Source organism: Maniola jurtina, chromosome 17, assembly GCF_905333055.1.
Source record: "Maniola jurtina chromosome 17, ilManJurt1.1, whole genome shotgun sequence".
Classification (NCBI taxonomy): Eukaryota; Metazoa; Arthropoda; class Insecta; order Lepidoptera; family Nymphalidae; genus Maniola; species Maniola jurtina.
The window spans coordinates 4,844,156-4,864,914 of NC_060045.1; the positions used below are offsets into that span (position 1 = coordinate 4,844,156).

The window sequence follows — 20,759 nt, forward strand, 5'->3', positions numbered from 1 at the left end:
AGAGTGGCTGGTTTTTGTGTTACCTAGTTGGTGTTTTTGGTGGTGGAACTGACTGGGAAGCGCTCTGAAGGGGCGCCGTGCGTGTGTCGGCGGGCGCCGGCGCAGACGGAGTCCACACTTGTATAAATTCAATAACTTGAAAATATCACAAACTTGACATTGGCTAATCAGAGTAAAGCCAGATTTAAAGAAAAAAAAAAAAAAAAAAGTAAATGCGTAAAAAATTAATTCAAATGTCAACTAATATCATGTCATTTTACAAATGAACATGATTGTGGCATAGAATTAAGATCGCGCGTAAGAAGTCATTTTGTACCATTTTTGTACGGAAGTATAGTTACTACTAATTGCGTCCTACTGAAAAGAAAAACTTTCGCTATTATATCAATCTTACCCGAGTCTACTGTATGCTTGAAACCATCGATATCTTGAAACGAATCGAAGAGTCGAATCCAGAGCGGTGAGAAATTCATGTCGTTGAGGTTGTCAAAAGTTGTCAGTGTCACAGGTCACAACGGTCAACGGTGTGTCAACTGTCAAAAATATTTGTGGTTCACTATGATCTTCTTGAACTTGTTGATTTGTCGAATGTTCAATGTTATTTTCGTCCAATACACCAATTAAAAGTACAGTTGCTACAAATGTTTCAAAGTTTTCTATTTTTACCATATACATATCTATTGCATTACCTAGTTTTTGAGTGGCCGTGCCAAAGTTCTAAAGGGTACCTATTGTAACCTGACGGACTGGTGCATTTTGTTTAATTGTTTTTTTATGTCTGTTTTGTAATTACATTTTAATTGATGAGTTCATTTGTGATGAACAGAGTTAAGAGTACTAATCCCAAAATGGTGAACCATTCAAAGACTATCGCTGCATCAGTTATGGATTCGGACGCGTATCGACTTATCACAAATGAAGAAAAACCGCCGGATATTAAATATGACAAAGAAAGTTCGTGGATTACCGGAGTGCAAATGTTTGTGTCTCTCCTGCTTGCTGGATTCGGAATGGTGGGGGCTAGTTTGCTGCTGGACGTTGTGCAACATTGGCCTGTCTTTGAACAAGTGCAAGAAGTGGTTATTTTAGTGCCAGCTCTACTAGGTTTAAAGGGCAACTTAGAAATGACATTAGCATCTAGATTATCCACTCATGCACACTTAGGACATCTTGAAAAAAGTTTAAGTTCTCTAGTTGTAGGAAACTTGTGTCTTATTCAATGCCAGGCTATATTAGTTGGTTTCTTAGCTGCAATGGCAGCTGTGACTATGGGCTGGATACCCAAAGGAATATTTAATGTTAATCATGCAATGTTGCTCTGTGCGTCTAGTGTACTTACAGCATCTTTTGCTAGTTTTGTCCTTGGTTTAATTATGATAGGTGTGATTGTTGTATCTAAAAAGATAAATATAAATCCTGATAATGTAGCAACACCTATAGCTGCCAGTCTTGGAGACTTGACAACATTGGCACTGTTATCTTGGATAGCTTCATTGTTGTTCCGTTCAATTGATACAAACACTGTTTTGCCATCTATTATTATCACAGCAGGTGCTATACTTGTGCCACTGTGTGGTTATATTGCATGGAAGAATCCCTTCACACAGCAAGCGTTAGATGAGGGGTGGGTGCCTGTTGTTTCGGCCATGGTCATCAGTAGTATTGGGGGTTTAATTTTAGATTATACAGTAGTTAACTATGAAGGCATAGCTGTATTTCAGTTAGTTATTAATGGAATAGGTGGAAACATGGTTGCACTTCATGCTTCCAGATTGTCAACTTTGTTACATACTGGTCAAAAGGAAGGGGCTGTAATGGGTAATGCTAGCAAACTGTTATTGTTAATGGTGATTCCAGGGCAGTTGATATTTATTTATACAATAGGGTACATAAAAGCTGGTCATACCTCATTGACTCCAATTTTTACTTTAGTTTACATGACTGCTGCCTTATTGCAGGTATTTCTTCTACTTACCATCAGTCATTACATGGTTATAGGGATGTGGAAATTAGGTTTAGATCCTGATAACTCTGCTATTCCATATTTGACTGCTTTAGGTGACTTACTTGGAACAGCATTATTGGGTATTGCTTTTCACATACTTTATGCTATAGGTGATAAGGATAAGGATGTTGGTGACTAAGTAATGTTTTAAGTAAATTACTCAATAATTTTGTTCTTTATTGTTCAATGTAATTTTATTGTTGTACTTAAAACTATGAAAAGGTTATATTTATATTTTTTATTCTAGATAAGCATATTTTATTATATTTTTCATAAATTGTACTTATGTACATAATATTATTAGGATTAATCTCAATATTGGTGCTAAAATAAAAATATACTTGCATATCTTGAAGATATAAAAAGTAAAAACTCTATAATGTATTTCTTTTGAATTAAAATCCGAGTTATAGCCTCAGATACCAAAAATTGTGATTACACCATTAAGTATAAAGTTCTTTAAATTGTTGTGAATTGTGATATTTATTACTAAGACTAGGTAAAGCCTGCAACTTTGTCAGTGTGGATTTAGGTTTTTGGGAACTCTTTGATTATTATCCAAGACCAAAAGCAGCTATGCCCTTTCAAACTATGCAAGCTATCTCTGTACCAAATTTCGTAAAAATTGGTTAAACGGATTGACTGATAAGCTAGCAGACGGACACACTTTCGCATTTAAGTATAATATTAGTATGAATGTAATGTATAAAAGACATTTTTTTCTACTTTTTAAGGAGATAAACAAAAATCAAAACCCACTAGTGATTCATGTTATTCGTAAATGTTAACTGCAAGTGCTGATAAGGATTTTACCTACCATTGAAACATAATAACTTAATTGGGTTTATCAAAGACTGAAATTCTATAATACTAATAAATAAATAGACATGTTTAAAAACTTGTATGGATAAGTTTATATTAATGATAATAATTGTATGTAGTTAAAATGCCATTTACTGCCAATGTTTCTATCTTAATTGCTTTATCATTTAAATTTATCAAACTCACAAATAAAAGATTTCAATTGTTTGTCACAAACTATTTGATTGGCTTTAAATAACACAATTTTACAAAGTAGTCTAACCATAGTACCAAACCTGTGGATTCCCAATGATCACTGCACTTTAGCCACTTGCAGGGCAGGTACACCCTATCAAGAAGTCTGCAAATTAACTGTCTAAATATGGAGCTACCCTTATCCTGACTATTATTGTACTTTTAACTACTCTCCTAGTCTTACAGTAGATCCAACATTCTTGATAGGGTGTGATGTGTCAACCACTTGGAAATGATAATGATCATTGTAGCTAACTTGTGCTCTGCCCGGCCCTTTCAAAATTATATGCAACTAGCTGATGCTGTCACGTCGTCTGCATGGATTTAGGTTTTTAGAAATCCTATGGGAACTGATTTTCCAGGGTAAAAAGTAGCCTGTCAATATCGGTATTCAACTATAACCATGCAAAAAAAAATTGATCCATAGCTCTGTTGCATGATTGAAGGACATACACACTTTCACATTTATAATATTAATATGACTATGACCTGTTTTGGAAATCCTAGTGTTTTGTGAAATATTACAAATTAATAAGATTATAAATAAAACAAAATATTAAAGAGTTTTTGTTTATTGCCTTAATCTAAATATTCACTTGACTTCACGTAACCGTCTGACAGCTGACCTGCATGAAGAAGCTGCAGTGGTGGAGAAAACCCAGGCACCTCCTGCTACTGTCCTCTTACAACGCTTGCATGACCAGATGCCTACACAGCTGCGTTTCATGGCATCCTAGAAAAAAAAAAAATTACAAAAGTGATAGCAAAATTTAAATTTAAATTGGCTTCTAACGTTTCCGCTCATAGTAAGTGTAATGCTTGTTCTAGGAGTGGTATGACAATAGTGCAACATGTGGTGTTTGAACTTTTGGATTTCAGTCCACTCCTATAACCGTTGAGCTATTGAGGCTTAAACTTTATGATCATGATTTGTCTCTTCTTTTTTTTTAGTTCTATGGACTTGGGTATAGCTTCCTTTGCTTAATCTTTAATATTGAATTTTTAAATAATTTATTAATGATCATGATTAAAGTTGGGAACAGTATATTGAACGAGAATAGAATATACCCAAATGGTGCTAATTTAGTGTAACATAAAATTGGTCATTAATTAGTTGATTATTATGTTTATGAGAATGCATGACTTTCAGTTAAAGTTACCTAGGCTGTCTCCCTAACACTTAAATAAACTTCCAGGGCAATAATAATAATTCCAAGGCATATATTTATTGAATGGATAATATTCACTGTCGAAATGGCACTGGTTAACTAATGAAGAGAATTAGTTATACTTACTATGGGAAATGAAACATTTGCACATTAGACAGCTGAAGACTTCATATATTGTTTGTTTGGTTTTACAAGGTATTTGAAAGTGTGTACAAAGAGTGCAGGGTAGGTATTAGTGTTATCATTTATCGACACATTTGCTTATATTTTAAATATCAATGAAAAATACCAAAACTAACCTTTCCACAGAAAGAACAAGTATACTTGGCGTGTTGAGTAACTTCCATCTTTTTGACCATTTTACGGAGGGAGGCACCGTAACGTGTGCCATATTTCCCAGTAATTCCAACCTTTTTCGTACGCTTTGCCTGTAAACATTGAAGCGACCAATAAAATAACCATAATAACACAGTATCGATACCGGCGAACTATCGATCGCGTATGAAAAATAACTTTGACATATTTTTAGCCAGTTCAATTATACAGGATATAACTTTTAATATTCACTGTTGGTTGTATGATTGCCTTAATATTTTGAAATTAAATTCTCACCATTGTGAAATAACCTGCCTAACACAAGTTCACAGAAAAAGAGAAATGTCACTTTGACATGACAACAGCCATGTTTTGATCTTTTTTTTTTTTTTTTTTTTCTCTCTCGTCTGGCTTTACAAAGATTAGCCAATGTCAAGTTTGTAGTTATTTGTAACAAGTTAGTTAAATTATACAAGTATGGACCCCGTCTGTGCCGGCGCTCGCCGACATACGCACGCCACTCCCTTAGGGCGCTTTCCAGTCAGTCAGTTACTCCAAAAAAGCAGAGCCCGCCCGCCAGCTAACACCGACACGAACGAAGTCCTGTTTTGATCTTGTCAGTGTCAATGTTAAGTCATTGTCAATATTGAGCGTAGCGTAGACTATACCTCTGGACTAGGCGTACACTGGAGTACAGTACAGAAAAAAATGGAAGTGGTTTTAGTTTATACTTGACTACCGGTTTTTTCTGACTCAGTTTTCTGTAATTACCTAGGTAACTAGGTACTCGATCTTTCAATAGAAATTGTAAGGAAAACGGCATAATTTTGTCATGGTTTACTTAGATGTGGTTTAATATTCACGTATAGTTAAGTATAATTAAAAGTAAAATATAAGTAAAAATCGATGTTGAATAAATCGGTATTTACTTCTATTTTTTTTACCTGTGTTTTCCATGGACTACAGTATTATGTCACTGTCAATTTCCGTGTCAGTGTTACTGTCAAATGTCAATAACATTTCCCTTTCGACGACCTACAAGTTGGTAAAGGTCGATCCTTTTGGTTTAAATAATAAAATAAAAAACCGTCCCAATTACCTGGACGGCTTAAATAAAATCAGAAATGCTGCGAACGATTTTAGTACGAAACCAAGTTTTGAACGATAGCGTAAGGAAAGCTATTCGGTGTAACATAACGAGATGTATAAGCACAGAGTTGGCCAGAAGAAAACAGCCAAAAAAGTAAGTTTATTAAGTTTTATTTACTTATCATAAATTAGGGGTCGACTAACATGTTACCAAGATTTCGATTGTTGCATTATACTAATAATTACTACGAGTGGTATTTCAAATAACCGCAAAGTAATAACTCGCAGCTTGCGGCGCGAATTGCATAACCAAACCAAAACGTCAAGTATTACCTTGACGATTATCACGGGCGAAACATGTGCAAAAAGCCGGTCTCTGTATTTAATTTTAACTGCATTGGTTTGTTTTTCTTTTTTTATTTCACACTATAATATCCATAGTCAACATTTGTTAACAAAAGTATTAACTGGTTAAAAATTTAATGTTTTAGGCTTCTTAACCCATCACAAAGGACTGTAGCGACCCCACTATGGAGCATCCAGATGAGATACTACTCAAGTCTACCATCACATGTAAAAGTCAACCTCCCTGCACTCTCTCCTACCATGGAAAGTGGTTCTATAGTCAGTTGGGAAAAGAAAGAGGGTGATAAGCTAAGTGAAGGTAAGAAATCCATATTTATACCTACTAATATTATAAATGTGAAAGTCTGTCTGCCTGATAGTTTTTACAGTCCATGCATTTAACCAGTTTTGTTGAAATTTGGCGCATAGATGCAAGCTATCTCCATTGAAAGGACATATATTACTTTTGATCCTGGAAAATCAAAGAGTTACATCGGGATTTTCAGCAATTTAGATCCACATGGATGAAGTTGCAGGCATCATTTAGATTTATACCTAAAAAAAATCTCAACCACAGACTTTATAACTGGTTATCTTATCTTTGTTATTTATTATGGTCTGTTGATTTAGATCTTTTTCTGTTATAAAAGAATACTTATGTAAATAACAGTATTCATGGTGTGATGAACTTTCTTAAATTAATGTAAAAATCTAATTAGTAAGGTAACATAAGATTATAATAAAATGTAAATAAATCAATGGATGCCATCCATTGTGCCATGATTGAAGGACAAACATACACACTTTCGCATTTGTCATAATATGGATAAGTGATGTAATGATGTTTGTCAAGACTACTGCCTGTAAAGTAAATATGATGAAAAGACTGTTGCAAGGGATTGAACTATAATTTTTATTTCAGGTGATCTTTTATGTGAGATTGAGACAGATAAAGCAACAATGGGTTTTGAAACACCTGAGGAAGGGTATCTGGCTAAAATTCTCATACCTGCTGGCACCAAAGGTGTTGCTGTAGGGAAACTACTTTGCATCATTGTTGAGAATCAGGCTGATGTTGCAGCATTCAAAGACTTTAAGGATGATTGTAAGTATGCTGTATGCTACTGAAGTTTTTAAATATTTTTTTGGTTGGAATAAAAAAAATAACATTGCATGAAGGGTTCCTTCCTTCAATCATTTTTTTAAGTTTTTTATTAAAAAGTTTTAAAGATGAAAAGTGTAAATAAAATTAAAAATGCATGTTTATTTAGATATATGAAGCAACTGCAGAGATTGCTAACTTTTAAAAGCAAAAATTTTGATAGTGCATGGATTTAAACTATGTATGTGTAATAATTTGTGTGATTGAAACACTAATTGTTGGGGCATATCAGGTTCATTTATATTAACAGTTATACAATTTGTCCTGTTTGGAATTTATCATTAAAATAACAATTTTTCATTTTTGGTGAATACTACTTAATTCATTAAATAATTTTACAGTGTGTTTCATTTAATTCTGTTAACATTTGCCTGATTTCATTAACATTTTCAACCCACAGCCACAGGAGCTCCGGCAAAACCAGCAGCAAAGAAACAAGCACCAGGTTATTTTCAATTATTTCATTTTTATAATGTTATCATACTTTTACAATTATCTAGGAAAGAATTTTTAAATGATTTTATCATACAAATATCAGTTACACATATAAAAACAGTATTAACAATGTATTTTTCCTTAGCCTGCTACTTAAAAGGTAAACAATTTGCTTCTCATAGAAATGCTCTAAATATTTATGTTATTACCACAAAGTAACAATGACTATGTCACTATGAATGAATATGCATAGTCTTTTTTTAATATATTCTGATACAAGTTAGCCCTTGACTGCAACCTCAACTGCTGGTAAGTGATAATGTAGTCTAAGATGGAAGCAGGCTAATTTGTAAGGGGTAGGGTAATTTCATTAAACCCATATAACCCTGATCGGTTTCTACGTGCATTGCACCAAAACGTTAAATCACTTGGTGGCACGGCTTTGTCGGTAGGGTGGTAACTAGCCACGGCCGAAGCCTCCCACCAGCCAATTTGTCTGCAGATATCTGTGCCCTGGAGCTTAAGGTTGTATAATGTAAATATGTATATTTAGTCCACACTTCACAGTGACCTGTTAAAGCTTGCACTAATTTTAGTGCATAATACAGAACCCTAATTTATGTATGTTCTCATTCCTGCCGCAATGCATCGTGCAATATCGGGAAGACATCGAAAGGTGGAGGAGGTTTTTAGTCCGTAGGTCACTGCGTAACACCTGCAGTGGAGTCGGCATGCCAAACAATATCCATCCATCTCACTCGCATTTGACCAGTTATTCAAATGACAGCAGCTGCAGCCCCACCAGCAGCACCAGCAGCGCCAGCACCGGCACCCGCGGCGCCCCGCCCCGCCGCTCCCGCCGCTGCCCCCGCACCCGCCCCAGCCGCCGCCCCCGCTGTAGACCAGCACGGCCGGATCTATGCCAGCCCCATGGCCAGGCGACTTGCCGAACTCAAGAGCATCAGGCTTGGTGGTGAGTCACAGCTTATATAAAGATGTATACTTACAAGTCTTTTTCCATGTCTGTCTGTCTGTCTGCACGTCTGTCAGTGAGCTGTGTGTCGTGAACCGTAATAGATAAAAAGTTGATATTACCATAGAATGTGTATTTCTATTGCTGGTAACAACAAATAATAAAATAATTCAAAATGGCCGCCATGAAAATTAATAAGTTATCTCTTGTACAATGGTACGGAACCCTTTGTGTGCAAGTTCGAGTCGCACTTCACCAATGTTTTAATATTGCAGTGACACTTGCCAATTTTTTCCCAATTCAATCAAAGATTTTTGAGCTTACTTTTTGAAACCACTTATGATACTCTAGATTTAAGTTACTTTTAGGGTGCCTACTTCCACTATGCATGAACCCTGTAAATTTTTGCATTAAAAGGGCAAAGATCTAAAATTACTATCTAAGAGTAGACATCAATGCCCACTTAAAATAATCAAAAGCTAGATAATTTAAGGAAAAAGATCAGGAATTGACTTATTGTTTGCAGTAAAAGTAAGGTAGTATTAAATTACCTTTGTGCCCAACCTCTGTATATTGGGAGGTTCCAGGATTTATACAATAATGTTATGTATTCTATGAATAAAGTAATCTCATACTGACCGGCCCACCAAGAGCCCTCTAACTCTACCAATCAACAGGGCAGGGTTCAGGACTGTATGGGTCACTAAAGAGTGGCGATCTCGCAGCGGCAGCCGCGGCCCCCGCCCCTCTGCCCCCGCCGCCCGCGCCCGCCCCTGGAGCCACCTTCACGGACATTCCACTCAGTGGTATGAGGGAGACCATCGCCAAGCGCCTGTCGGCCGCCAAACAGACCATCCCTCACTACCAGCTGTGTGCGACGGTTAACGTGGAGAAGCTGCTGGCTATGAGGAAGGAGGTTAACGAACGGTTGGCCGCAGAAAAATCTAATGTTAAGGTTAGTATTCTGTGTTGTCTGTAACTTGAACTTGACGTGAGCTTGTTGTCAATATATCATCATCATCATCAACCTGTGGACGTCCACTGTTGGACATAGGCCTTTCCTATAGAGCGCCGCCACACCCGGTCCTCAGCCTTCCTCATCCAGCCACTTCCCGCCAGCCACATATCGTCGGTCCAACGTGCTGGAGGGCGTCCCACACTACGCTTGCTTAAACGCGGTCTACATTCAAGGACTTTCCGGCTCCAACGGCCATCGCCTCTATGACAGGCATGGCCTGCCCACTGCCACTTCAGCTATTAATATATAGTTCAGTTCATTTTGGAGGTAATTTTTTTTTTTTTTTTATATAAAAAAGAATATTAGCCATGTTAATCATGACTAATATTCCCCTTTCCCCTCCAACTAAGCGCAAAGCTGTATTAGGAGTAGGTACGACAATAGTGCAACGGGTGGGGTTTGAACCGCCGACCTTTTTTAGAATTCAGTCGGCTCCTCAGCCTGTTGAGCTATTAAGGCTTTAGTTAAATACTACTTGCTGCTACTTCTTTCAGACCTATTAATTAGTTAGATTTGTGCAAAACATGATTAGACATAATTTCCACATTAGTTAGTGTTGTATCAAACCCAATACATTTATTTTTTGGTTAAAATCTAGATCAACTACCACAATATTTGTACGCCGCTACGGTTAATGTGTTGAACTTTGTAATAATTACCAACATCTTTTGTAACCCACATTATGCAACTAAAGAATTTCTATTTCTATTATTGTTTAATGTAATAAAAAAAGGTTTAAGTACAGTTATGTAATTTTACTAGAATTTTTTCATATCTCGTTCTTCACACCACCTTGTTTTAACTACAATCACTTGCAATAATGAATAATATGATTTATACACATTATTTTCCATTGTTCAGGTATCTGTAAACGACTTCATCTTGAAGGCTGTCGCAGCGGCTTGCAAGCGAGTACCCACTGTCAATTCACATTGGATGGAAACGTTTATTAGACAGTAAGTAGCAGGAACAATAAATAAAATTTTGCCAATAGTTGTTGTTCTGCATAGGCTTCTCTTCTTTCTCTTGCCCTTGTCCCATTCCATTTGGGATCTGGCCAACGTAAACGCCCGACTTTCTGCCCTAAGTTTTCATTGGCGAGATGTTAAGGCTTTAACATCCTTCTAAGCATAAGGCCTGCACAGATTATTATTACAAGCAATTTAAAAAGTTTTCATTAAAACTTTGCACTGCATCTTTTTCAGCCCGCACATTAAAGCGCAAAATCCGCCATTTTGATTTTTAATAATTTTATGTAACTATTTACTCGCGCCATCAAGACGAATTTAATGATATCATTGACAAAATCGGTTGAGCCGGTGTGTAGTTACGATGGGCATACATATATATTATGTATCTATCTTCTCTGGGATCTGTGATTCCTACCAATTACAATCTGGGTATCTTTTAAACAAGAGTGAATAGGCATCTTTTGGGTAAACGCGTCCCATATTAGGCCACATCATCACTTTCCATCAGGTGCGATTGTGGTCAAAGCGCTTGCCTATAATGAATTTAAAAAAATACAAGTCAAACACATAATCCTTCTTTGGGCTTTGCTGCAATCGGGTAAAAACAAGTATTTCATATGAACCAGGTACTCAAACGTTGATGTAAGCGTGGCAGTAGCGACGCCGACGGGGCTGATCACGCCGATCATATTCAACGCGGACTCGCGCGGCATCCTCGACATCTCCAGCAGCATGAAGGAGCTCGCCAACAAGGCCAAGGAGGGCCGCCTGCAGCCGCAGGAGTACCAGGGCGGCACCGTCACTGTGTCCAACTTGGGCATGTTTGGTGAGTTTGAATTGCATGATACAATAGTAAGTCGAGAGTCTTTAATGAGTGTGTCCTACCTGTGATGACGTATGGCGCTGAAACGTGGACACTGACAGTTGGCCTTGTCCACAAAGTCAAAGTCGCGCAACGTGTTATGGAGCGGGCTATGTTGGGGAGCTCTCTGAGAGACTAAATTCGTAATAAGGAAATCCGTAGGTGACCGACATAGTTCAACGAATTAGTCATTTAAAGTGGCAGTGGGCAGGCCCCACGTCTGCCGCTTAACTGATGGCCGCTGGGGCAGACGTGTTCTGGAATGGAGACCGCGTATCAGCAAGCGCAGTGTGGAACGACCTCCGACCCGCTGGACTGATGACCTTAAAAGGATAGCGGGAAGTGGGTGGATGAGGAAGGCGGAGGATTGTGCGTGGTGGCGCGCTCTCGGCAAGGCCTATGTCCAGCAGTGGACGCAAACAGGCTGATTGATTGATTGATAGAATACAATAGTTGTAATGTTGAAAGAGGAGTTTTTGGAAGATTCTATCAATCAACCAATGTCTAGACGAAGTCTGTATAAAACTACTGGCATGGACATCTAAAGAGAATGAGAGATGATAATTAATCTAATAGGGGCATGTTGTTGAATTTATTATACTGCATCCAATCCCGGCAGCATGTGTGAATGCACCATTATAAAATTAGTGACACAAAAAGTGATGAAAACTAGTGGAGTCTAGTGGAAAAAAGTGGAGTAAAAAGCAAGAGATGGAGAAAGAAAAGCAACCAGTATTACTGGAGAGATCAAAATAAGCACGAATTCGCTGTATTACATACCTAGGGCAGATTGATTGCATCTTCCCTATGTATGTGAAACATTAACATATACACTAGAACTAGTCCAGTTATATTAATTAAATTTTATTAACGTATGCTCTTTATCATTCTATTTGTAAAGAAGCATTCAAAAGTATTTTTTTTTTTTTAATTTTTTTTTTTTTTTGGAGACACACAGTATTAACAATAAACAAAACAAATACAAAGCACACACACCACAACTGTCTCCAACGAAAAGTTAACACAGAATTAAAACACACAATAGCCGGGTATAAGAAGGTACATAGAAAAAGAACAGAAAATAGGTAGATAACATAAATAATAAAGTAAAAACAAAAACGAAACAAAACTGACTAGTGAAGCTAGTCAGTTTTGGATATAATGTCCCTAATTGCAGATTTATATTTGTGAAGAGAGAGATGAAAAATGTCGTAATTTGAAAATTGCTGATTGAACTGGTTGCAACTTCTTCTAATAAATGTATGCGCCACAAAGTTAAAAATTTAGCCAGTTACTGAGTAGATTTGATCCTCATAAGATGTACTTGATCAGTTACTTATTGCTAAATTGACGCTTACCTACAAACTGGTTTATTTACAGGAATCACAATGTTTAATGCGATCATCAACCCACCCCAGTCACTAATTTTGGCATGTGGAGGTCTCCAGGAGATTGTCATACCAGACAAAAATGAACCACAGGGGTAAGTTGCAGTACATTTTTTTTTAAGCAAACAATACTAAAATCAAAAGTCGAAGAATGATTCAAGATAAACTTATAAAAAGTTATTTGAATTAGCCGATGTTGATGAAATTTGGTACAGAATCCCAGCGAATGATATTGGCTAATTTTTAACCCAGAAAATCAGAGTTCCCACAGGATTAAAAAAATTAAAAACCACGCCGTAGAATTCGTGGACATCAGGGTTATTCCACAAATCCCCAGTGACAATTGCCATCAATGTCATCATTCTGTTTAGTACAAAGATGGCTTGCATCCTGGAGACGGATAGAGACTACTTTTTATCCCGGAAAGTCAGAATTACGACGGGATTTTAAAAAAACGAAACTTGGATGAAGTCACGGGCATCATCTCGTATTGTATAATAAAAATACCACCCATAATGTTACTGCCGTGGGAATTTTAATTTTTTTTACACAAACATAATAATATAAAGAAAAGCATTAGAAGAAACTATACTAGATGGTGCAAAGGCGGCCTTACTGCTATAGTTATCTCTTACAGGCTACCTAATTTTTGACTTGTTTTCCAGATTCCGACTGGCGAAGTTCGTAACATTCACAGCGTCCGCGGACCACAGAGTGATCGACGGCGCGGTGGGCGCGCAGTGGATGAAGGTGCTCAAAGAGAACCTCGAGAACCCCGCCAACATCATACTGTAAACCCGCATTCATCTTATTTATGTAGTACCGTTCAAACTTATTGGCCGCTGAGAAGTTAGTCACAAATCGAGTCGCAGTTACAGTATTACGACTCTTATAAGTCGAATCGGCATAATTCGTTTAGTTTTGATTGAATTGATTGTTTGGTCACTCAAAATGGTTAATTTTGACCAAACAATCAATTCACGCCCACTGACTTTTTGTCTTTGTCATTTTTATTGGAATTACATAACAGATAGCCCTATATTAACTTCTCTCCGTGGATACGGCATAGTTAATTTTATTTTAGCTCACTGTTTCCGTGCTGTACTCTCAAGTCGAAATTCACTTCTCAGGTGCCAAAAGATTGATTCGAACTATACATACTATTGGTACAGTTGAATTTGGATAAGCGAGAAATCTGAGTGAGAGTAATGGGCAGGTTTCAGAATTTTTATAACCCAAAATCTTTTTGAGTGAGAAAGATAAACCTTAAGCAAGTGTCTTGTTTGGATTAGAGAGAACACTTTTGCTCTACAGTGTACAAGCGAGTCTGTACTAAGTTAAAAAAATAAATCATATTCTTTTATATTTTTTATGACATAAGGAAAATGCTATTATTATATACTTTATGACATAAAAAATAAAAAGCATTCATAATAGCTGCAGCGCGTGAGTGCATCCAAGCGACCTTTTGTATAGTTCTTTAGAACATTGAAATGAAAAATTTATAATACCTACGCGGTCAAACAATTAAAACAGACTAATAAACGGCTTTTCTTAAGTAAAGTAAAAAGCTAAGTAGTAAGTAAAGCTTTTTCATACTACCTCTATAAAAAGAGAAAGCGCTTCTTTTTCATCTTTTAAGCGAGAAACTGGACTAGTGAGAAACCTCTATGAGCGAATATTCTTATCCTTTGAACTATGCTTATCCTGGTTCGACTGTATATACATTTTAATTCGCTGATTGATATTTCTAGTGAAAAAGGCTAAGGAGGTACAAGTACTACCACTTTTATAATTCGCATCGGTAAGATTCATTCGCGCAGAAAAACGCAGCCTAAAGCCGCCTAAAACCGAATGTAAACCAATTGAATACAAATCTTATTCTTCAGCGTTAAGATTTCAAGTACAAGAACATAAGCTTTCTCGCTCATAATTTGCGCGTACAAAGCATGGCGCATAGGCAACGACCAATAGCAGACGGACGCGCGCTATGATTGGCTGAGATATTTTCGCGCCATTCAAAAATAAGATATCTGCGCAGGTACATCAGTCTAACTTAAGTGATATTACTGTAGGTAGTACAAGATACAGTGCCCGGCAAACAACTTGGGTATTGATGCGATTGGCTACGCGATTGGTTGATCAGTCGGCGCGAGTGCACGCGATTGGTTGATACGTCGACTTTCGCTTACCGGATTCGTCAACTTTCTCCCATTACACTGCTTCAGGTCCAAGTTGTTTGCCGGGTACTGTAATGCGGGTTGTGGACCAAAGCCCAAGTGCTAGCCTAAAATGTTACTCTAAGGCCTGAGATCTCAACAAACCTGACTTATAAAGTAAATTGAGATTACTTCGCCAGCGTTTTGCTATCGAGTATATTTTAATCAGCAAATTACAATGAATTAAATTGAAGCTATAAATACCTGCCGTATCCTTTGATTCCATTGTTTTTATTTACGAACGACTCATGTATCTAGTTGTATACACATTTTTTGTACACTTTAACATGTAAGGATATTATAGGTACACATTTTTATACAGAAGACGTGATAATTTCGAAGGATATGCGGTAAAATTAAGGGATTATTTATTTAGTATGTTTAAGTTATGCAATCAAAGAGTTCAAATGTATGATTATCACGAAGAAAATACCTCATAACCTAAATACTACGTAATCGTGTTTGGTGTTTGTGAGCGATCTATGAGATCGATTGGTGATTTTTTATCATAATTTATTTGGACTATGTGCTGGTCAATTTTTTTTCTTTAAGATAAAAATGTATGCTGCCATAGAAAAAAATTAACAAAACTTGACGAAGATTCATAATTGTTATTGTTACTTCTTTCCTGTTATGTGAAAATCATCATAACTTATTGCATTTTTAGTAGTTTTGTTTTATTACTTTTGGAGTAGAGATCTATTTGAATATATCATTATTTTTGTTGCTTTATATTGTTGAATTAGTATGGACCTTTGAGAATCACTGGCTTAACATTATTTCGATGTAAATAAATAATTGTTACCATCTATACTGTTTGATTTAATGATGCTAGATGATTTTATGGACGTTAGTGAATATATATTATTTATAAATAAAATTTGTTTTTTTTTACGTTCCATTGTACAATAACAAATCAATCCTTGTAGTTTGTTCCGATCTGTCTGTATGTGTGTCACATCCATTTTAAAATTAAACTATGAGAGATGTAAACTTGTTTAGCACAGCTATTAAAAATTGTAACCGCTACAAAGAAACGTTGAAACTTTGAAAAAAAAAAATTTTCTGGATATGATGGAGTGAAAAAGAATTGGTTTTGAGTGATACCTCGTTAAATGCGGATTTTAAAAATATTAAAATATTATTAGGTTTCTTAGATAGTTTTGAAAAAATACTATGACCGGTGTAGCATGTTGGTAGGTCTAGTACGGGACAGGTCGAGATGGCAATCGGAGTGGGGATGCCCCGCACACCCGCATAGCCCCCGCGTTAACCCGGTGCAGGATAGCGCGGGTGTGCGGGTCGTCCCTCATATCCCGATTGCCATCTCGACCTGTCGCGTGCTATAACTAGCAAGTCAGAACCTCAAAACTATATTATGCGTGTTATATAAGGTACTATCTGAGGTGTGTTCTAAGTTCTCAACGCATTTGACCACTTTTTTTAAACAGATACACACGTCAAACTTATAACACCCCTCTTTTTTGGTCGGGGGTTAAAAACGAAAACTGTTAGGTGTACCTACTATTTAAAGCAGTCTGAAATTTCGAATAAATATCTACACACTAGTGCGCACAGGGAAAATCATGAAGCTAGGAATCAGCTTAGCCGTTAGCCTAAGCAGTTAGCTGCGGAGGAAATATAGAGCTTATAAACATTTGTTCAATGCACTGATTTCCATCTCTACTGAGGCTCACGCCTGCATCACCGACCTCTATGCCTGCATAGATTTTGCTTGGTCCCATGATGAAATTTTCTTTCACCAAAGCTGGCCTGGCATGATTGCTTTAGCAATACAGCCGCCTTTGCACCCTAATGTATAGTTTCTTTCTGTATATGTATGTTTGTGTGTGCAATGAAGAATTCTAAAGAAATAGAGAATATGAACACTAGGTACTTGCTATGGTGGTTATGTCATTATGTTATTCCTCAGGGTATCATGACAAAAGTTGTGATTGTAGCACTTATCTAAATTGCGACCTGTTTGGGTCATGGCCGAAAACATTTGTTACAGTTGCGTGCAAAAAGAAATGGCAGGCGCGTCAGCTAAGTCACGGAAGAGCTGTCACACCCCCGAAATTGTTTAATTTGATTAATAAATAGGTAATTAGCCACTTTACTCTATAAATACTCGTAAATCATTGCAATTAGTGTGTTCTCATTAATTAGATTTTTATATATGTATATCTTTACTTATTTATAACTACGCGTCCGCTGTCCATCCGCCCGTCCATCCGTCTGTCTTTGATACTTGCCTACTACGATATTAGGCATACTAAGTACTTAGTTATTTCAACAAGAAATAATAAAGATCGACCAAGTGCGAGTCGAACTCGCACACAAAAGGGTTCCGTACCATCGTACAAGTTCTACACTCTTCCTATTACAGTTCTCGAGATACAGCCTACTGATAGACGGACGGACAGCAGAGGCTTAGCTTAGTATGGCTTAGGTCCCGGTTTCTGGTATAGCACCCTTAAAAGGCAGGGGCTTGCAATGACGATGAAATATAGGCAAAACAGGTACAGGCAACTTAATTTCTTGTGATGTAGATGATAGTAGATTATGCAACGTGGATGTATTTGCCATGAAGTTATGGCCATAACTCAGTGTCGTCGAAAGTGTCTATAGGCTGGGTAGGTACGTTTTAAACTTCATGGCAAATACATCTATATCACAATAACTATCATCTATATCACAATAAATTATCACCCAAAGAACCTAGGTACTTAGTATTTTCTGTAGATATTATATATATATATATATTTATTTTCATGTACCAAAATTGTAGTTACAAAGTTAAGTATTATGTAGGTCATAGAACCTTTCTATCTATAAAATTTGTTCCATTTAGAATTAATCGACAAATAATCAGAACAAGGGAACAAAATGGCCGAATCAATCACGGAAGGGCAGTCGGAGTTGGAATCGAAACCCCCGAAAGACCTTCCAGTTATCAATGATCAGGGTTTCTTTCAACACGACACTGGCGACACCTATGATGGATTCTTCGAGGCTAAGAAAAAGGATAGGAGTGTGAAAATGCATGGTAAGCATTACGGTCTATTTTTTTTTCTCTCTTGTCTGGCTTTACAAAGATTAGCCAATGTCAAGTTTGTAGTTATTTGAAACAAATTAGTTAAACTATACAAGTATGGACCCCGTCTGTGCCGGCGCCCGCCGACATACGTACGGCACCCCCTTAGAGCGCTTTCCAGTCAGTTTTAACAAAAAAAAAACACTCCAAAAAGGCAGAGCACGCCCGCCAGCTAACACCAACAGAGATGAAGTCCTTACGGTCTATTATATTATTATAACAAAAAACCGGTCAAGTGTGAGTCGTACTCACAAACGCTCGGTTCCCTACCATCGTACAAGATATTTCACTTTAAGTGCAACACTGCAAGTTAATTATGGACAGCGTCATCTATGACGTGGTTTAGTAATTACTTCGTGTCATACATTTTAATTTTATTTTTCAATGTACCTAACCAGAAATTCGAGGTTTTCGAGGGTTTTAGGATTTTTTCCTTGTGCTATAAGAAAATGCTACCTGCCAATGATTCTAGGTCAACGGGAAGTACTTTATAAGTTTTGATTCCTTTTTCTTTTCTTTTTAAAAGGTCGGAATGAGTTCAAAGCTTATGCACGTACCTACCTACTTATCTATTTAGTTAGGTATCTTAAAATTAAGAATAACAAAATAAGTTACGGGTACGACAGATAGGTACCTATATATTATCTGAAATCAATAGGTAGGTGTGGTGGCGCTCTTTAGGGAAGGTCTATGTCCAGCAGTGGACGTCCACAGGCTGATGATGATGAATAGGTAGGTAGGATACCTATTTATGTAGGAGGTAGAAAAGTTGTCTCGACATTTTTGTAAACTTATCGGAATGCTTATTTTAGACTGATGCGATAATAAAGCGTAAACCCACAACCCAAGTAAGTACATGGTAGGAGTTAGAAAGTACCTACTCGTATCTTCTCATGTGCTCTAGGAAGTCACACCTGCGCGCGTACTCGTGTCCATTTCCTTTGGAATACAAACCACACCCGTAACTAACGCCAAGGTGTCAAACGTGTAATTCAGCAGCTCCATTGCGGTAGAATGACAGCTACAATGCCGCGGTCGCAATCACCTCTGACGCGGACGGCTGCAAACCTAGCTTTGTTGCTGACTGTACATACTTATCTAGTATAATAGGCGTAGGTGGCAAGCTTCTCTAAGTATAGCTTATTCAAGCTTATTCAATTCAATGCGAACATAAAATACTACCTATGCTTAGGTCATTAGGTAGGAACTAGGAACATAATTTAAGTACCTACCTACTCACGATTCCTACCATTATGCGTAGGATTTTTTAACTTACTATGCGTTTTGGACGGCCCGGCACGAACCCGGTCCGCCTCTTACCGGTACGGGAATCTGAATCAGTCCTAAAGATACATAAGTACAGGTTCCTGATAGAAGAAATGACTTTTATATGTTTAATCCGACTTTTACTTAAACCTTGTTAATTTCAAGAGTCCAACGACTCGGCACTAAAGTCATTCAAGCATTACAAAACGTTTTTGTCTTTCAACGCAGAGCTTAATGGAGTGTACCGTCATTCCGGACTCCGGGCCATGTTGAGCGTTACGCCCTGATTGCTCCAAATGAAGTTTTATATCCCTTTCGAGAATGCCGCTGTTTCAAAATTAGTGTAAAGCTGTCTTTGGAGAGATTTAAGATACGAATAGGTACAGGGGGACGTAATAATTTACTTTAAACGGAGTTCGTTACCCGAATTCGTTAACCTTTTAAAATTTATCGATTGTTTAGTAGACGCTGTGAGTACCTAAAGGTAACTAAGTACCACTACTTACCTACTAGTGACTAGCGAGCACCTATTTACTTCTTGAATTTTCGCCTTCTATAATATAATTTTAGGGAGACCGTTTGCATCAGACCATATCGTCTGTTTGCGACTAGGTGGTACACTAAATAGAACATGGTAATGGTAAATACTATAGTTACATACATATATTCTATCTAGCACGTCTTAGTTCTAATTTTTATATACTTTCTAGAGTGCCTATATAGGTATACCCTACCTACATACCTACACAAACTGAATCCAAAAGCAAAACTTTTCACTTCTCGTTTTTCTTAATAGGTCCTGGCACATACACTACTGCGGAAGGCGACATCTACTCCGGCATCTGGGAAAATGATCGCCTTGGAAGCAACGAAGAAGTCACCATCATATTCACAGATGGTTCTAGATACGAGGGCCTTTTCAAAGACTGGTGTTACAACGGCAAAGGCAGATACATATATCCGGACGGCAGCGTTCTAACGGGCGACTTTGTTGATAACATTCCAGTGGGACGGCTGACTTTGACTGATCCCAACGGCCACCAATGGCTTGGGAAAGCCGACCAGGGCTTCGCTTGGCTTGACCCTGTCAATCATTTCTATGAAATGTTAGAAAGGTCTCGAGATTTGAAGAGACTCAGACGGTCGGAACTGAGTGCTCGCTCGATCGTGTCTAAAATTAAAACGGTACAATCTGTTATTAATGAAAATCAAGTGAAGGTCGATCAAGGGGATTAACAATCTATGTACAGAAAGTTTAATAAATGTATATTTTTCGTTTACCTACTTGATCTTTTTTATTCAAATTTTGACCCCTAACAAGCTAGCCTTGTCTGCGATCTCTTCTCTGTGGGAAGTGATGAAGAGTGTCTAAGATGGAAACCAATAGCT

General features: G+C 37.4%; 4 protein-coding genes across 8 annotated transcripts; 3 read left to right on the top strand and 1 right to left on the bottom strand.

Annotated features, from left to right (window-relative positions):
- The first annotated feature begins 522 nt into the window (after positions 1-522).
- Positions 523-3,619, top strand: LOC123874003 (solute carrier family 41 member 1-like). Its single transcript, XM_045919145.1, has one exon. It carries the CDS (start codon positions 804-806, stop codon positions 2,142-2,144), a length of 1,341 nt encoding a protein of 446 aa, XP_045775101.1. The 5' UTR covers positions 523-803; the 3' UTR covers positions 2,145-3,619.
- Positions 3,618-4,925, bottom strand: LOC123874005 (60S ribosomal protein L37a). The gene is made up of 3 exons (XM_045919147.1): positions 4,843-4,925; positions 4,530-4,658; positions 3,618-3,794 (listed from the first exon to the last, which is right to left on the bottom strand). The coding sequence occupies exons 1-3, from the start codon at positions 4,843-4,845 to the stop codon at positions 3,654-3,656; spliced, it is 273 nt and encodes a 90-aa protein (XP_045775103.1). The 5' UTR covers positions 4,846-4,925; the 3' UTR covers positions 3,618-3,653.
- Positions 4,926-5,541: 616 nt separating this feature from the next.
- On the top strand, positions 5,542-15,887 carry LOC123874083 (dihydrolipoyllysine-residue acetyltransferase component of pyruvate dehydrogenase complex, mitochondrial). Of its 4 annotated transcripts, none has more exons than XM_045919254.1 (10): positions 5,542-5,788; positions 6,126-6,298; positions 6,902-7,084; positions 7,542-7,586; positions 8,364-8,549; positions 9,227-9,504; positions 10,429-10,523; positions 11,165-11,364; positions 12,781-12,883; positions 13,454-15,887. In XM_045919254.1, the coding sequence occupies exons 1-10, from the start codon at positions 5,670-5,672 to the stop codon at positions 13,581-13,583; spliced, it is 1,512 nt and encodes a 503-aa protein (XP_045775210.1). In that variant the 5' UTR covers positions 5,542-5,669; the 3' UTR covers positions 13,584-15,887. The 4 variants fall into 4 exon arrangements, with proteins under 4 accessions (XP_045775210.1, XP_045775212.1, XP_045775211.1 ...); XM_045919256.1 differs by having other exon boundaries at positions 9,275-9,504; XM_045919257.1 differs by having other exon boundaries at positions 5,696-5,792.
- A 1,094-nt stretch (positions 15,888-16,981) lies between these two features.
- LOC123874085 (MORN repeat-containing protein 4-like) lies at positions 16,982-20,650 on the top strand. Of its 2 annotated transcripts, none has more exons than XM_045919260.1 (3): positions 16,982-17,110; positions 17,862-18,056; positions 20,167-20,650. In XM_045919260.1, exons 2-3 carry the CDS (start codon positions 17,897-17,899, stop codon positions 20,604-20,606), a joined length of 600 nt encoding a protein of 199 aa, XP_045775216.1. In that variant the 5' UTR covers positions 16,982-17,110; positions 17,862-17,896; the 3' UTR covers positions 20,607-20,650. The 2 variants fall into 2 exon arrangements, with proteins under 2 accessions (XP_045775216.1, XP_045775217.1); XM_045919261.1 differs by having other exon boundaries at positions 17,883-18,056.
- The last annotated feature ends 109 nt before the right edge of the window (positions 20,651-20,759 follow it).

Bases quoted from the DNA above. Each gene is read 5' to 3' on its own strand.
- LOC123874003 (XM_045919145.1), top strand. From the start codon at position 804: ATGAGTTCATTTGTGATGAACAGAGTTAAGAGTACTAATCCCAAAATG.
- LOC123874005 (XM_045919147.1), bottom strand. The intron at 3,795-4,529 runs GTTAGTTTTGGT...TTTTTTTTCTAG, and splicing joins CTTGTTCTTTCTGTGGAAAG to GATGCCATGAAACGCAGCTG.
- LOC123874083 (XM_045919254.1), top strand. From the start codon at position 5,670: ATGCTGCGAACGATTTTAGTACGAAACCAAGTTTTGAACGATAGCGTA. The intron at 8,550-9,226 runs GTGAGTCACAGC...ACCAATCAACAG, and splicing joins CAAGAGCATCAGGCTTGGTG to GGCAGGGTTCAGGACTGTAT. The intron at 10,524-11,164 runs GTAAGTAGCAGG...CATATGAACCAG, and splicing joins ATGGAAACGTTTATTAGACA to GTACTCAAACGTTGATGTAA.
- LOC123874085 (XM_045919260.1), top strand. From the start codon at position 17,897: ATGGCCGAATCAATCACGGAAGGGCAGTCGGAGTTGGAATCGAAACCC. The intron at 18,057-20,166 runs GTAAGCATTACG...TTTTCTTAATAG, and splicing joins TAGGAGTGTGAAAATGCATG to GTCCTGGCACATACACTACT.